A 15,108-nucleotide genomic window follows, 5' to 3' on the forward strand; every position below is an offset into this window, starting at 1 on the left:
TTCCACATCCAAGATGGTCTGCTGAAAGAGCAAGAAGCAGGCCTCCAACTCAGGGTCCACTTTCCCCCTCCAAATCTCAAGTGCAGGGATCTGCTTGGTGAAAGTTAAGTCACCTGTAGAACCCAGGATTCAAGATACTATGGAAAAGTAGCCTTTAGATTTCAAGTTTCAAGTGTGAGGCACACTTGTGGGGGGTAGATGGGATTCAGAAAAGAAATGACAGAGCCAATCTGAACATCAGCCACATTTTTCAAGTGGACAGTGGGTAAGGCTAAGGAACAGCATTGGTTAATGAATGCGGGTGCATCAGAGGCTGAGGGAGAGCTGAGCTGAGTTCTGAGCAAGTGTGTCCTTAGCCAAGCTTTTGTGCCTTGGGACTTGGGAAGCTGCTGGCAAACAGCCTCCTCCTCAAAGCTGGGAGAAAAAGGAAAGGCCAGTCCTTCAACTGGAAGGAAAAGAAGATGGATGCTTTTGTTCCCATTTTTATTTCCTTTATTGTTCTTATTCACTGAATTAGAATTGGGAGAGAAAATTCAGTAGTTGGATCAGTACTTTGGAAATCTGTTGCCATTCAAAAGTTCTTTTCTTTAATGAGGCATGGAGGATAGAATCCATTTGACTAATTGCAGGGTTCCATGCCTGTAGGACTGTTTGAGTGACTCCTGGAGGAAAAATAATCCCAGCACTATAAGTGTCTGTGTTCTGAAAGCAGAACCCACCCCTGCACGCCATGCCCCCTCCAAGGCTCATTGACCCTTTCCTCCAGACCTCATGCGGACTGGCCTGGAAATCATTTCACTGCAGGCTGGAGGTGGCCGCTGCCAGTGAAGTGCCCTGCTTTCCCAGAAAACCTGGTCCAACCCCTGCCTACTTGCTCAGCAAGTCCTCATTCCAGGCAGCTGATCTTGGATGTCCCCTCCCGTGTAAACTGAAACCAACTGGGAAACTATATTCTGGAAGGAAATATATTCCTCAACCAAAAAGGAAGATGAAAACTCGAACCCATTCAGTAATGTAACCATGATGGCACATGGATTCTCCTACATTCTGAGTCTCTGGGGCTCCCTTCCTATTCTTTTTATACAGCCTTGCTTTAAGATGTAGGAATAAATGTCACCCCAATAGCCCTTAGCTCTGTGGTTTTCTCCTAGGGGAGGAGAGGATTCCTAGGGGAGGAGAGGCCATCTGAGGGGATAAATGAAGCAAGCTGGTCCAGGTAACTCCTTGTTGCGTTACCTACTGAACCAACCCAGGATCTACTAAGACTTCTTGTTACATAAGATAATAAGCTTCTCCTATTATTTAAGCTAGGGATCCCCAACCTCTGGGATCTAATGCCTGATAATCTGAGGTGAAGCTGATGTAATAATAATAGAAATAAAGTGCACAATAAATGTAATGCGCTTGAATCACCCAGAAACCCTCCCATCCACAGAAAAATTGTCTTCCACAAAACTGGCCCCTGGTGCAGAAAAGGCTGGGGACCACTGATTTAAGGCACCTTTGGTTGCAATTTCTATTACAGCTGAAACTTCCTAAGGATGGAAAGAGGAAATTTTGTTATACTGTCCACAAAGGCTGGAGCAGGTAGTAAAGCTAAGACATGGCCTCAAGGGGCCTTCATCAGGGCAGTGCTGCTCAAAACACGGTTCAAGGACCTGCAGCATCAGAATTACCTGGGCGTTTGTTAGGAATGCAAATTAAAGGGCTTCACCCCAGATGCACCAAATCAGAGTCACTGGAGGCGGGGCTGGGAATCTGTATTTTACCCCTTCAGTAATTCTAACGCAACTATATTTGGAGAAGGGCTTCCTTGGTGGCTCAGATGATAAAGAATCTGCCTGCAATGCGGGAGACCCGCGTACCATCCCAGGAAGGGGAAGATCCCCTGGAGAAAGGAATGGCAACCCACTCCACTATTCTTGCCCGGAGAATTCTACCAATAGAGAAGCCTGGCAGGCTACAATCCATGGAGTCATAAAGAACTGGACCCGACTGAGCAACTGGGCTGGGAATCTGTTTTTTAAGAAATTCTCCCTCCAGTAATTTTGATGTAACTGTATTTACAGAAAACACTGACCTAGGAGACTCCTACAACTGGGAGTGATTGGTCCAACAGAGGAAGTTTTGTGCCTCTTGCTCATGGCTGACCTTCCTGAAGCTGTGCTAATCCTCTAGGGCTCAGTTTCCTTTTCTGACACAACAATGTAAGATTCAAATGAAGAGCCGGATGTAAAAATGGTTTGAAAGAGCTAAAATCTTGACCCCCTAGGAGAGTCCCTGAGCTGACTGTCAAACCAGGAGACACGGCATCCAAGGCTGCAGACAGACGTGTTGGGCCAGGCTGGACTTCGCCTCGGCAGCCTGTGAGCTTATTTGGACAGGGCGTGCGTGTCTCCATCCGTGTCTCCAGGTGTCCAGAGGAAGACCTGACGCGTAGAGGGTGAAGAGTTACGGCCATTCTTAATCGAACTCAATTGCCCCTGTTTTGAATTTCCTTTTTCGGATTGCTGCTTGAGTCAGTCGGGAAAGACTGGAAACCCAGGTTCTGTCTCTGCGGTTAGAGGAGGGCCAGCCTCTGTCGCAGTGCTGCCCCTCCTCTCCTACAACCTCAGTGACCTCAGCCTCCTCCCTCAGGAAAGGATGCTCAGGTTCTCCACTGAGGAGACCCGGTCCTCCCGGATCCGGATTTCCCCGGCCTTCGACGCCCAAGGATGCGCAGGACCCATTGCCCTGGAAACGTACGAACGATTAAGTCGCAAGCCCTCTCTCTCCGCAAGTTCCTAGGGGTCGACTGGGATGCGGGAGCCACCCTCCCCGCCAACAAGAAGGCCCGGCTTAGAGGTGGTGGCCGCGCGCGCGCCCGTTGCGTGGAGCGAGTGGTAGCGGGTGTAGAGGGCGAGCCCGCTGACCAGACGGCCAATCAGAGCCGGGAAGGCCAGCAGTCTGGCACCTGATGGCTACTCAGGCGCGGGCTGAAAGCTCTGTCTGCCCTGAGATTGGTCGAGCTTCCTGCCAATCGGGGGGCGGACGCTAGCGGGGTTCGGCCAATAGCGTGAGGCAGCCGGGTCAGGCCAGTGGCCCTGCGGTGCCCACAGTGGTCGGCAAGCTGGTCGGCGCTGAGGGAGTCGCCGCCCTCCAGCCTGCGCGCGCTGCGCTCTCGGCCCCTCCGGCCCCGCCTGTCGGCCGCGCCGCGTCATGCCAGGAGCTGCTGGGTGCTAGTGCCCGGGCCGCCGCCCTCCCGCCCGCCCGCCCGCCCGCCCGCGCAAAGCCGCGCCCACTGCCCAGAGCCAGAGGGATGGTGGTAGTCACGGGGCGGGAGCCAGACAGCCGTCGCCCGGACGGTGCCATGTCCAGCTCCGACGCCGAAGACGACTTTCTGGAGCCGGCCACCCCGACGGCCACGCAGGCGGGGCAGGCACTGCCTCTGCTGCCGCAGGAGGTACCTGGACCTGAGGAGGGGTTGGGGGCGTGGGAAGGGCCGCAGAACGAGGAGCCAGTGTCCGGCAGAGCTGACCTTGGGATGTGAGCAGCGCGGAGGTGGAGGGTGGGGGTCGGGCCGAGGGCGGCGCCAGTCCTCTCTGCTGCCCTACCCACCCCGCTCCCACCACCCACCGATCCCCCCCACCCCTTGTCAAACGCACCAGGTGTGTCTTCCCTGTCCCAGGAGGCACCTGGCCCTCCCAGCCGCCTCCTTCGAGGATTCACTGCCTCCGGGGTTGGTACTCCCATCCCTTTGTCCCACCCTTATCTACTGGAGGAGGGAGGGTAGGCCATGGGAAGGGACCCTTGGAGCCCCAAGAGATGATAGTGTTTTCTAGAGAATCCAAGAAGACGCCTGGGTAGTTGTGCGGACCCAGTATCCAGCTGCCCAGAGAGTGGGGTCAGGGGCAGTGTGCTGATGTAAAGCAGGCCAGTTCACAGCTGTAGCCTTACCCACCTGACAGCTCCATGGCTCTCCCTCCTAGATGCTGGGCTGTGACGCACAGTGGTGTCCACTGGTCTTACTGAATGCATGTGACACTATCTTGTGAACACCTGAAATGACCCTCTGGAGGAAAGAAGGAGGGGCCCTGCTGGACACTGAAGACAGAGGCTAGGAGACAGGGGTTAAGGTAGTGGCAGACGTGGACGCATGTGACAGGTAGCATTCTAGATGAAGGGACTCAACCCCAGAAGGGCAAGGTGGACCTGGGTGAGGCTCTTGGGAAGTTTCAGTGTCTTCTTGGGGTTAGGAGGCTGTGCTCTAAACACCATGGGACACTTGTGAAATGGGCAAAACTCCAGGAGGACTTTTGTAATTGAAGAAAGAAAAGAGCCGTTGGAGACACGGGGTGCCATTTGTGTGTGTGTGTGTGCTCTGTCACTGGGAAACAGTCTGTTTTGAGAGAAAAAGCATAGGACCTGGAGATTATAGGCCAGCATTCCAATGCAAGCTCTTTCACAGTACATAGCTCCATGTGAGTAATGTAAAATGTTACATGGCTTCATGTGAGTAATATAAAGTATTATTATCCCCCAATAATATTCGAGTCCTTGATGTGCACATAGAATAGTTTTAGAGGAGCTAGCTGTTGAATAAGCAGAAGGCATTTCCTATGTCCTTTGGGTGCAGATGAGTAACATCACCTACATTCACAGAACTGTAAATGCCTGTCTGTCTGATTCATCCATTCATTCGATGCTTATTTGAGGTTTCACTATGAGCCAGGCACGCTGCACAAGACCCTGGACCGCTTTGATGTACTGTTTGTTCCTACTTTTATTTCACAAAGGATTTGAATGTTGGGAGAAAGGACTGTCTAGATAAATACACACAGACTTTCACAGAGCCAGAGCGATGTCGTAATATTGAAGTATGCAGTGGGATACAATTTTAGTTAATCTGGAGGAGGTTTGTGGGAAAATTAGAGAGAATTGGCCTGGTTTCTTTCAAAGCCACAAGCAGTGACGAGATTAGGAGGAAAAAAAAAAAAAAAAACCCTGAGCATATTAGGGAGAACCTAGAGCTTCTCAGGGCAAATGTTGGTACCCTTATTCCCTGCCCTTGACTCCAGAACTGTAACTGGACTGGGGACTAATCTCACTGAACAGATTAAAGAGGGAAGCAGAGAGGTACAGAGGATGCCTGGCGTTATTCAACAAGCATCTGTGAGCCCTGCTCTGGGTGGCCTCACAATAGGTGAACAAGATGCTGTCCCTGCCCTCGGAAAACTTGGGCAGTAATACATAACCACCAACAGCACAAAGCACCTATTGTGCAAGGCACTATTATAGAGGAGAATGTGGGTATAGTGAAGGCACAATGGTGGAAGTGTTTAGTTAAACCTATCTTGGGGCAGGCAAGGGATGACAGAGTAGAATTGCTCACGCAGGACTTCCCTGGTAATCCAATGGTTAAGACTCAGCGCTCCTAAGGCACGGCTTAGATGCCTGGTCAGGGAACTAGACCCGCATGCTGTGACTAAGACGCCTGAGCAGCCAAATAAATAAATATTTGAAAGAAAGTAAAAGAAAAAAATTTCTCACAGAGCAGGGGATCTTGAATAGAAGCTCTTAAATGAATGGATGCTGCTAACCCCTACCGTGCCTCGGTGTGGATTAGCGGAAGGCGCACAGCTGGGCTCGCCTGCTCGCCGGGGTGCCCTTGCGCAGTGAACAGCACACACTGCCGTATGGGGCAGTTGCATTTGCTGAATGGACAGAAGGAGTGGGAGGAGCACTGGGGACATGAGCAAAGGCCCAAAGATGGGAAGTTCAGAAAGCGGAAGGACAGCGAAGGCTTTGAACTCTGGAGCAGAGGTAGGAGGACTGCAGGGAAGAGACCCGATTTAAGAGCTGCGGAAGGAGGAGGGGAGGACTTGGTAACGGAGGAGGGGGTGTGGGGACGGGGAGAGAAGCGGTCAGAGCGACGCCCAGCTGGGGCTCGCCTCCCCAGCCGCCCGACTGAAAGCGCCGGCGATTCCTCCCCAGTTCCCTGAGGTCGTCCCGCTTAACATCGGAGGGGCCCACTTCACCACACGCCTGTCCACCCTGCGGCGCTACGAGGACACCATGCTGGCGGCCATGTTCAGCGGGCGACACTACATCCCCACCGACGCCGACGGCCGCTACTTCATCGACCGCGACGGCGCGCACTTCGGGTACGTCCTTCCCTCTGCCGTCACCTGCGGTCCTGGTGAGTGAGTGGCCTGGGCTGGGGCCCAGGACCGTGACACCTTCCGTAACACCCGGAAGAGGAGATAACCTGCTGGTGGGATTTAATAAATGTGCACTCTGAACTGGATCGGCCTTCTTAGTTTCTTTCCCGGAGGAGGCAAGGACAGCCCCAGACATCCCAGGTTACACACGCTGGGTAGGTGTGATGAAACCGCTTCTCTGCTATGCAAAGACTGGAAAGTGGAATTCCACCAGTGTCGGTATCACCGTTAGGGAGGAACATGGTGTATGGTGGTGGTTCCCAGACTTCTTCCAATAGTTTTAAACAAACAGGGAGTTCCCTTGTGGTTTAGTGGTTAGGACTCCATGGTCTCCCTGGCAAGGGCCTGCATTCAGTCCCTGGTTGAGGAACTAAAGATCCCCAAGCTGCACAGTGCAGTGATAAATAAATTAATAGAAATAAAACAGGTAAGGGAAGGGCCAACATAGGGTTGCCATCCTATAGTATTGCCAAGTCTTAAAAAAAAAAACCCTTCAGTTGTTACTGTCATTTTAACAGTAAAACATGGGAAGACATAATCTCAAAAAAAAAGTCTTTCCCAGAAATAACTTCTGACTTTACACTCAAGTTAAAGACTCTGTGTTTCCGTTTCCTTGTTTGTGAAATGAGAAATAATTATAGCTGCTTTGCAGGCCTGTCATGTGGATTAAATAGAGTCTTGGTGTGACCTCTGGCCAGATCCTTTGCATATATGGCTGAAGCTCTTTGCCCCATCCATCTAGCTTTGGAGATGACTGGAGAACTAGCGTGGTCCTTGACCTTGAACAAAAGGAAACCCTCCACTGCTACATCTCTGTGCTAGCCTCCAAGCAGGCTTGCCCACACTGGGAAGAGGGTCATTTTTCATCCTCAGAAAGGAGCCTCTGGTCAAATAATTTGCTTTGAAGCATCTGGGTTTCCCCATTGGGCTGTCAGCTGCCTCCAATGCTGAGAAAACAAAGTGTCACATCTCTCTGCAGAGCTATAAAAAGATTTTTGTTTGCAGGCTGTTTGGGGGAGGAAAGTGCTGGCCCCAGCTGGCATCTCCCACAGCACTCCTCACTGGGCTTGGCCACAGGGTTATGTTTTTCAGAGCTCACTGAGTTTTGCCTTCGAGCCTAAAGGACTAATTTTGGAAGGGGTGATGGGCAAGGGGCACTAGGTATGGCCCTGGGCTGCTGTGCCCTGCTCAGGTGGCCACAGCTGGAGAGTGGCAGGGCCAAGCAAGGGTGTGGCAGAAAACAGGATATTGTGGCATTTATCCTCAGGCTACTGGACTCCAGTGGCCTGTGAGTCACCAGCAGCCTGTGAAGTTGTGGAAAGATTCAGATAAAAGAGTTTAGGGATTTTCTCCGTGGGTGAGCACACGTGCCCCCAGCACCCACTGTGGAGGCTGCTTGGGCCTCCTCCTGGGCTGGTTTCCAGTTAGGCTCAGTACATAGTGCTTTGGACTAAAGTCTGGACCATTGTGGGTATGAGCTTGGAGTCACCTGTGTCTGCATATGGGCCTCCAGCAGCCGTGGCTCCTTTAGTAAGAGTGTTCCTTAAGCTCTCTGAGCCCCAGTTTTTCCTCATTTATAAAATGAATGCAAGAGAGCACTTACCCCATGTCATTGAAGGGATTATATGGGATAACACCTGAACAGTGGCTGACAGATGATTACTTAGTGAGTTCTGGCTGGTGTTGCGTCATGGTCATAAACTAAACTATTGAGGTGACAGCTTGATGTTGGGGTTTACTCATGCACCCTCACAGAGGAGCCCTTCCACACCTACCGGTGATAGGTCCAATGACTCTTAGCACTGCAGAATCTAAAGAGAGAACTGAAAGAGCTGAATTTTTATTTTAAGGAAATACAGTGTGTCATTTTTATTCACTCCTGAAACCAGTTTGTTCAGGTGTCAGGGCTCGGCAGTCATGTTCTCTGTATAGCATAATACTGATGGCAGGGATGGGTGGGGGGTGCAGAACTCATCCACGTGGCTAATGGAAATGAAATGCTACAGCCACTTTGTCAAACAGGCATTTATGACCAAAAAGTTCTCCTGCTGACATTTACTTAAGAGGGATTGGTCCCCAAGTCCACAAAAATGTTTACAGGGAATATTTATCACAGCTTTACTCTTAAGAGACCCCAAACCGGAAACAACTCAAATGTCCATCAGTAGGAGAATGGGTAAATAGTTTATAGCACACCCATATAACGGTATGATACTTAGCAGTAAAAGGAAGAAAAACAACAAAGGAAGGGAAATCCTGCTGCACACAATGTAGGAAATTAATCTCAAAAACACTAGGTTGAAGGGAAGGAGCCAGGCATGTTCTGTATCTTGATGTAGGTGGTTGTTGTTATGGGTATATTCATAGGTAATATTAACTATACCTCAATTAAAATATATAAAGAGGTTAAATATATCTTTTCATTTTTCCTATATTACTTTCCTATACTTAATAATTAATAATGGTACTGATAACAACCACTAACACTTTTTGAGGGCTTACTCTGTGCCGGATGTCTTTCTTTCTTGGTCTCACCATGCGGCATGTGGGATCTTATTTCCCTGACCAGGAATTGAACCCATGGTCCCTGCATTGGGAGCATGGAGTCTTAACCACTAGAAGTCATTGTGCCGGGTATTTTCTAAGAACTTTTTATATGTTAACTTATTTAATCCCCTCATAACATGATTGGGTAGTTTTCTGACTTTCTCCCCATTTTACAGAGTAGAAAATCAAGGCACAGAGAGATTAAATTCTCTAACCTGAGGTTACACAGTGGGCTGCCTGGGTCCAGAGGCTGTGTTCTAACCTCTGGGAGGCCCTGTCTGGGTCCATCAGCTCCCCCTCACCTGCCCTCTTTCCTTCCTGCTCAGCGATGTGCTGAACTTCCTGCGCTCGGGGGACCTGCCACCCCGGGAGCGCGTGCGGGCTGTGTACAAGGAGGCCCAGTACTATGCCATCGGGCCCCTCCTGGAGCAGCTGGAGAACATGCAGCCACTGAAGGGGGAGAAGGTGCGCCAGGCATTCCTGGGGCTCATGCCCTACTACAAAGGTGAGGGGGCCACGACCCGGGGCAGTCGAGGCGCATGGAGGGAGGGTTGCGAGGCATCTGTCCGTGTCGGGATCTCCACCAGGAGAGGGGGTCACGGCTTCCTACACGCCTGTCATACTGGGGATGGGAGCAAGTCCCGCTTCGCCTCCTGCCATCCTCTCAGTCCCAGGGGGAGACTCAGGTGAGATAGGGCCCACCTTGCCTGCAGCGTCATCAAATTGCATTTCAGAAAGACACCCTCATCCTGTCCCATTGGTTTCCTTTGGCCCTGCAGAACCGCCCACCATCCCTGGTGAAGTTTGTGCCCCTCATGGGCCCACAGAGTGCCCTCCCTGGGGATCTGTCTCTTCCCTCCAGACATCACTGGGGTGGTCTCTCTCTGCTCCCTACCCCACCTCCCAGCCTCGTCCAGTGACGGGCTCTGTGTTCACCCCTTGTAGACCACTTGGAGCGGATCGTGGAGATTGCCCGGCTGCGCGCCGTGCAGCGGAAGGCCCGCTTTGCCAAGCTCAAGGTCTGTGTCTTCAAGGAGGAGATGCCCATCACCCCCTACGAGTGCCCACTGCTCAACTCTCTGCGCTTTGAGCGGAGTGAGAGTGATGGGCAGCTCTTCGAGCACCACTGCGAAGTGGACGTGTCTTTCGGGCCCTGGGAGGCCGTGGCTGACGTTTACGACCTGCTGCACTGCCTGGTCACGGACCTGTCGGCCCAGGGCCTCACCGTGGACCACCAGTGCATCGGGGTGTGTGACAAGCACCTCATCAACCACTACTACTGCAAGCGCCCCATCTATGAGTTCAAGATCACGTGGTGGTGAGTAGCCCTGGCAGGGAGCAGAGTCCCGTCAGGGAGGGTAGCTGGTCCCCTTGGTGGCTCTGGGAGCGAGGTCCCCGGAGGGGCTCCTGGCTGCCCCAGCACCTCCTGAGGTGAGGACGGGTCCCGAGGCTCGGCTCCAGGAGGACGGAGGGGCAGCCCCGGGCTCCCCGGCTATACCTTGGGGCCAGACTCGAGGCTGGTGGTCCCCGGAGGACCTCAAGGCACGGAGGTCTCTGCCCGAGGCTGATGGGGTCCGGTTAGCAAGGGCTTGACCAGCAAGTCCAGAGAGGTTTTGTCATTTTCTTGACCTTGCAAGAGAGTTTGTGCCCTTTTAGAGCCACGTTGCCAAGCTGATGTAGGCGTAACCACTCTTCCACCCTCGTCCTCAGTGTCTCAGTAAGAACCTAGAACACGGTAGGGGGGACTTTGCCCGCGGGCCTCCCCACAGCCCCTGGCTGAAGAAGGAGCATCTTGTTTCCTTCTTCCCCCAGCAAAGGCCCCACGCTTCATTTTAGGATGTGGAAAGAGTCTTTTCCTCCCAAGACATACTCTTCACCACCTTTTGGAGATGTTACCCTAGTTGCCAAAGCCATGCACCAGGTTGGCCTTAGAAAAGCACAATGTTTACAGCCCTGCCTCAGGGTCTGGGCTTCTCCTTTCCACCAACCTGCCTTGCTTGAAGGGTGATTGCCTCCCGGGGCTGGAGTGTCCATTTCAGGGACTCCTTCTGAAGTCAGTCAAGCAGGCAGGATGTCTAGATCTTCTTTGAGATGTAACATCCTTTCTAGAGGCTCAGAATCCCTGCTTGGCCGCTATTCCATGTGTTAGGATCCAGTTTACGGTGAACCTCCCTGGACGGGGAACCCTTGTTGCTTTTTCCTGTCAGTGTTCTCCTTCCAGGAGATTGTCTGTCTTGGGGAAGGGAAGAAGGGGCTGGGGGAGAGGCGCAGCTGTCCCTGGAGCTGAGGGATGACAAGCAGGAAGCCAGTTTGGAGAGAAAAAGATCCAGCAGCTTCTGCTCCACTGTGTTTCCTTCTTGCTATGTCTGCAGCCTGGGGCCGCCAGTCGGGGATGGGCCTGCGTCCCCAGGAAATACTCTGTGGCCCCAGTCATTGGAGCGGGGCATTCCCTGCGATCGCGATTGAACTTAACTGCTCCCGGGTGCTCTTACAAGATTTTTTTCCTATGAGCCTCATCGGTCTCATTCTTCCGGGAGGAGACTGGTGAGCAGGGGGGCGGGAGCTGAGGAGAAGCAGGCCAGACCTTGGCTGAATTCCCTCACACAATGACCCCTTGGCCCCTGTGTGAGAAGATTCCAGGCATGGGCTCCCACTTGTACATTGTATTCTTGTGTGCGTGGAGCAGGCGTCCAGGCCAACATCGGAGGGGATGGTCCAGTGATTGCTTCAGGTTCCGAAATAACGCATCCTCTCCTCGTTCTCATTTACAAACGGATTGTCACTTTTCTGGAGCTGACATCCCTGCTTGGACCCCAATAGCACAGCCCTTGCCTTGTTCTCATTGGAAAGTCTCTGATTTAAGTTGCCCAGACTGGCCAGTAGCTTGAATTCCTGTAAAAATTTGTTTTCTGACAGACAGTGAGGCAGGCTCTTCAGGAGGGAGCCGGTGTGAGGAGAGAGCAGACAGTGAAGCCCAGAGCTTTCAGTAATCCCACCTCAGCCCCTTCTCTCTCCCTCCTCAGTGCAGAGCATCACAGCACTGTTATTTTATTATTTTATTTTATTTTATTTTTGTTGTTGTTAGCACTCAGTTATTTAGAGTCCACACACAAAAGACAGGGAGCAACTGGTTCACGCAAATGCAGGTTTGCTCAAAATCAGGCCCTTAAGACTTGCCGGGGGCTCCAGGGGCACTGAGTAAGAACACTGGTCCTGTGCCTCTTGCTGGAGACACCCCTGTTTCTCTGCTCCCCAAGTTTTCCTCATGTTGGGATGCTCCGTGCCTCCATGGGGAGACAAGGCTACAGGCCGGTAGACCAGGCTGGGTGGAGACACCAGCAGCCAGCTTAGAGCTCTTTCCACATGGAGTGAGAGAACTTGATGACCACGTTGGGCCATCCTCTTATGAGGAGCCACGGCCAGGCTGCAAAGTGCTCTTGGACGTGGGGGTTTGTGGCGATGGCCTCCAAATAAAGGTCATCTCTGAGGAAGTGACCTCTCCCAGTTGGGTTCCCTTTTCAGCTGTCAGTGGCCAGGCCCAGAGCATACAAAGGGTTGGGTCAGGAAGGAGGGTTCCAGAGGACAACTGCTTTCCAGAGTGAAAGGAAGTCCACGTTCATGGAATTCTCATGCGTAACATCAGTTGGTCAAACCAAAGGACTTGCCTTTGAAGCTTCCCTTACGTTTGACTTTGGGCACCTTTTCTCCCAGGAGCTCTGCTCAGTGGTTGGGACGGTGCAAGTTTTAGGAGATAGGACTGCATGGTGCAATGCTAGCTGCAATTTAGTAAGAATGAAAAACTTAACGGCAACTCAGTTTGCAAAGATTGCAACACAACAAGAGAGACACAACAACACAGCGAGACCCATCCCACCAACCCAAGTGGGGGGAATTCTTTGGGTAATGCTCTAAATCCAAGAAATAAAGGGATCGTCAGCATCCTTATTCAACTTCTGGTGAGCTCACCAGGCTGTCAAGTGCTTATCATGTGGGAGGCAGTCAACTGTGCTCTGCAATTTTCTGTCTTTCTCCCCGGGATTTGGGACATTCTGGAGTCTTGTGCCTCCGGCTGCTCACGTGGTGTCATCTTCCTGTTCTGGGTCACTCATTGGAGGACTGGGAAATTGACAACCGCAAGCCACAGCGTTGGGTGAGCCTCAGGGTGTCTTCTTGGTCTAAGCTGGATCCTCTAATGGTTAAGACAGATAACAACAACAGAACAGAAACCACTCACACCCAGCATTTTGATCCCAGTTGGGATTTCAGATATCTTCCTTCTGCATACCTTCTGTCCATATTTGATTGCACTGTAAGTGACTAAGCTGTCTCAGGTACCATTTTACTGTGGCTCTTTCAAGAAGGTGGTGCCTACCTCATGATGCTTATTACAAGGGAGGGTTTATTCATCAGAAGCCAGAGTTGTGGGAGCAGGGGCGGGAGAGGCACTTTTTGGAATTTTGGAAGAATCATACGTGTATACACATATGTTAACTGGGGTAGGGTGGGCTGGCTGAGGGGTCGGGAGATGGGAATGGAGACCAAGAGGAGGAGCAGGCAGTTGCCTCTGGGTGTGGGAGGTCACGGGTCCTTCGTCGTCTGTAGTGTTGGGTTTGTGTACACCGTATGATGCTGCCTGTGTTCTTCATTTTCCTGTCTATGAGCGCTTCGATCCACAGAGCCTTGGTACCCTCACTAGCATTAAAGTCAAGAACTAGAACCTGGGTGTCGTGCCTTTCTTATTTAGAGATGTATTCTCATCCCTCCTTCACCCTCCAGGCTGCCAGCAAATGTGTTGATTTCTGCTTAAAACGTGGTATGTTTGGTGTTGCCACGCTAAATCAAACAGACCCTTCCCTGTGACATGCAGCTGAACTTCCACCCAGACTTGAAGTTAAAGGGGGATGGCCCCCCCTGGAGGTCCCTCTGCAATTACCCTCACCTGATCTCTGTCCCGGTAGGCCTACCCACCTGTGCCGCGGGATTTCTGGGGTTTTTATGCAGTACTGACCATTTGTTCATGACCCTCAAATTCCTCCCTTGACCATTCTATCTTTTTAGGAAGCGGGTTCACCTGATCCTTCACTGAGGACCCAGAATTCCCATTGCTGAAAGCCCTGTACCTCTTTTCTCCTGTCTTGGGCCTGCACCCCCAAGACACACTCCAGTGCCTCAGTGGGGGTCACAAGGAGGCACCAGCATGAGTAGCCTCTGGCCCTTGTCCCTACATCTTCATGATGCTGGAGTTGGTTGTGGCCAGCGATCCTTCCAGATATGAGAGTTGCAATATAATAAACAGATTCAAGGTCCAGAGGCACCTTGTGAAAGAACCCCTACAGGGAGTGTCTGCAGCAGTCTGGAGCAGTCAAGGTGAAACTGGCAACTTGGTTCACACAATGAGAGCAGGTCTGGTTTTTCACACACTTCGGCTTCAGAAGACACTATGTTACATCTATAAGACCCCAGGGGGCCAGCAGAGGACTCTGGCTCTGGTTGCAGCTGAGCAAAGCCACTGCAGGCTGCAGGCAGGTACCCACGTGCAGCAGTGCTTAGTTGCTTTGCTCAGTTGTAGCCCGCCAGGCTCCTCTGTGCATGGGACTCTCCAGGCAGGAATACTGGAGTGGGTTGCCCTGCCCTTCTCCAGGGGATCTTCCTGACCCAGGGATTGAACTCGTGTCTCTCTTGCATTGGCAGGCGGGTTCTTTACCACTGAGCCACCTGTGCAGCAGAGGCCAGCCAAAACCCAGAGCTTCCCAGAGTGGACACGGAAAGGGACAGTATTCTCTTACAACAGCTGATGGGCATGCCAGGGAAGGAAGCTGAACACCTGCTCACCTCTTTGCCGTCCATGTGCCTTCACGTCCCACCCATCCAAAATGGAAAATGACAGAGGCTTCTTGGACCTTACCTCTGACATATCAGCCTATAAGGTCTCCGTTCCTGAATTCCATTTGGAGTCATTTGTATCAGTCAGGAGAAAAAAAAAGGCTACACGGTAATTTGAATAATTTATATCTTGAATATAAATAGTTATAATACAATTGGAGGAATGAAGGATTGGCTAATAAAGAGTAGGGATAACTATAAAGAATATAGGAATAGCTAAGAAGCAGCCACTAAGACTGAGATAGAGGGTCCAAGGATGAATACCCCCTCCCCCAAGAGCTGGTATCTAGACCTTTTTGGACAAGGCATGGCCAGGTTCACTGAATGACAGAGAAGTCATGGGGGTGCCATACTAGTGAAACTTGCTGGAAATCTGCCCTCTGAGGTGCTGGAAAAATCTGGAGGTGTCTTGTCAGGGGCTTTCTACTACAAAACCACCCCTGGGAGTGCTGGGGAAAGCTTTTTGTGACTGCAGACC

General features: G+C 51.7%; 1 protein-coding gene across 1 annotated transcript; it reads left to right on the plus strand.

Moving 5' to 3' along the window:
* Positions 1-3,276: 3,276 nt before the first annotated feature.
* Positions 3,277-14,053, plus strand: KCTD7 (potassium channel tetramerization domain containing 7). The gene is made up of 5 exons (XM_040260593.1): positions 3,277-3,442; positions 5,974-6,143; positions 9,074-9,252; positions 9,693-10,065; positions 13,806-14,053. The coding sequence occupies exons 1-5, from the start codon at positions 3,299-3,301 to the stop codon at positions 13,831-13,833; spliced, it is 894 nt and encodes a 297-aa protein (XP_040116527.1). The 5' UTR covers positions 3,277-3,298; the 3' UTR covers positions 13,834-14,053.
* The last annotated feature ends 1,055 nt before the right edge of the window (positions 14,054-15,108 follow it).

The sequence above is a fragment of the Oryx dammah genome, unplaced genomic scaffold, assembly GCF_014754425.2.
Source record: "Oryx dammah isolate SB20612 unplaced genomic scaffold, SCBI_Odam_1.1 HiC_scaffold_2, whole genome shotgun sequence".
NCBI lineage: Eukaryota > Metazoa > Chordata > Mammalia > Artiodactyla > Bovidae > Oryx > Oryx dammah.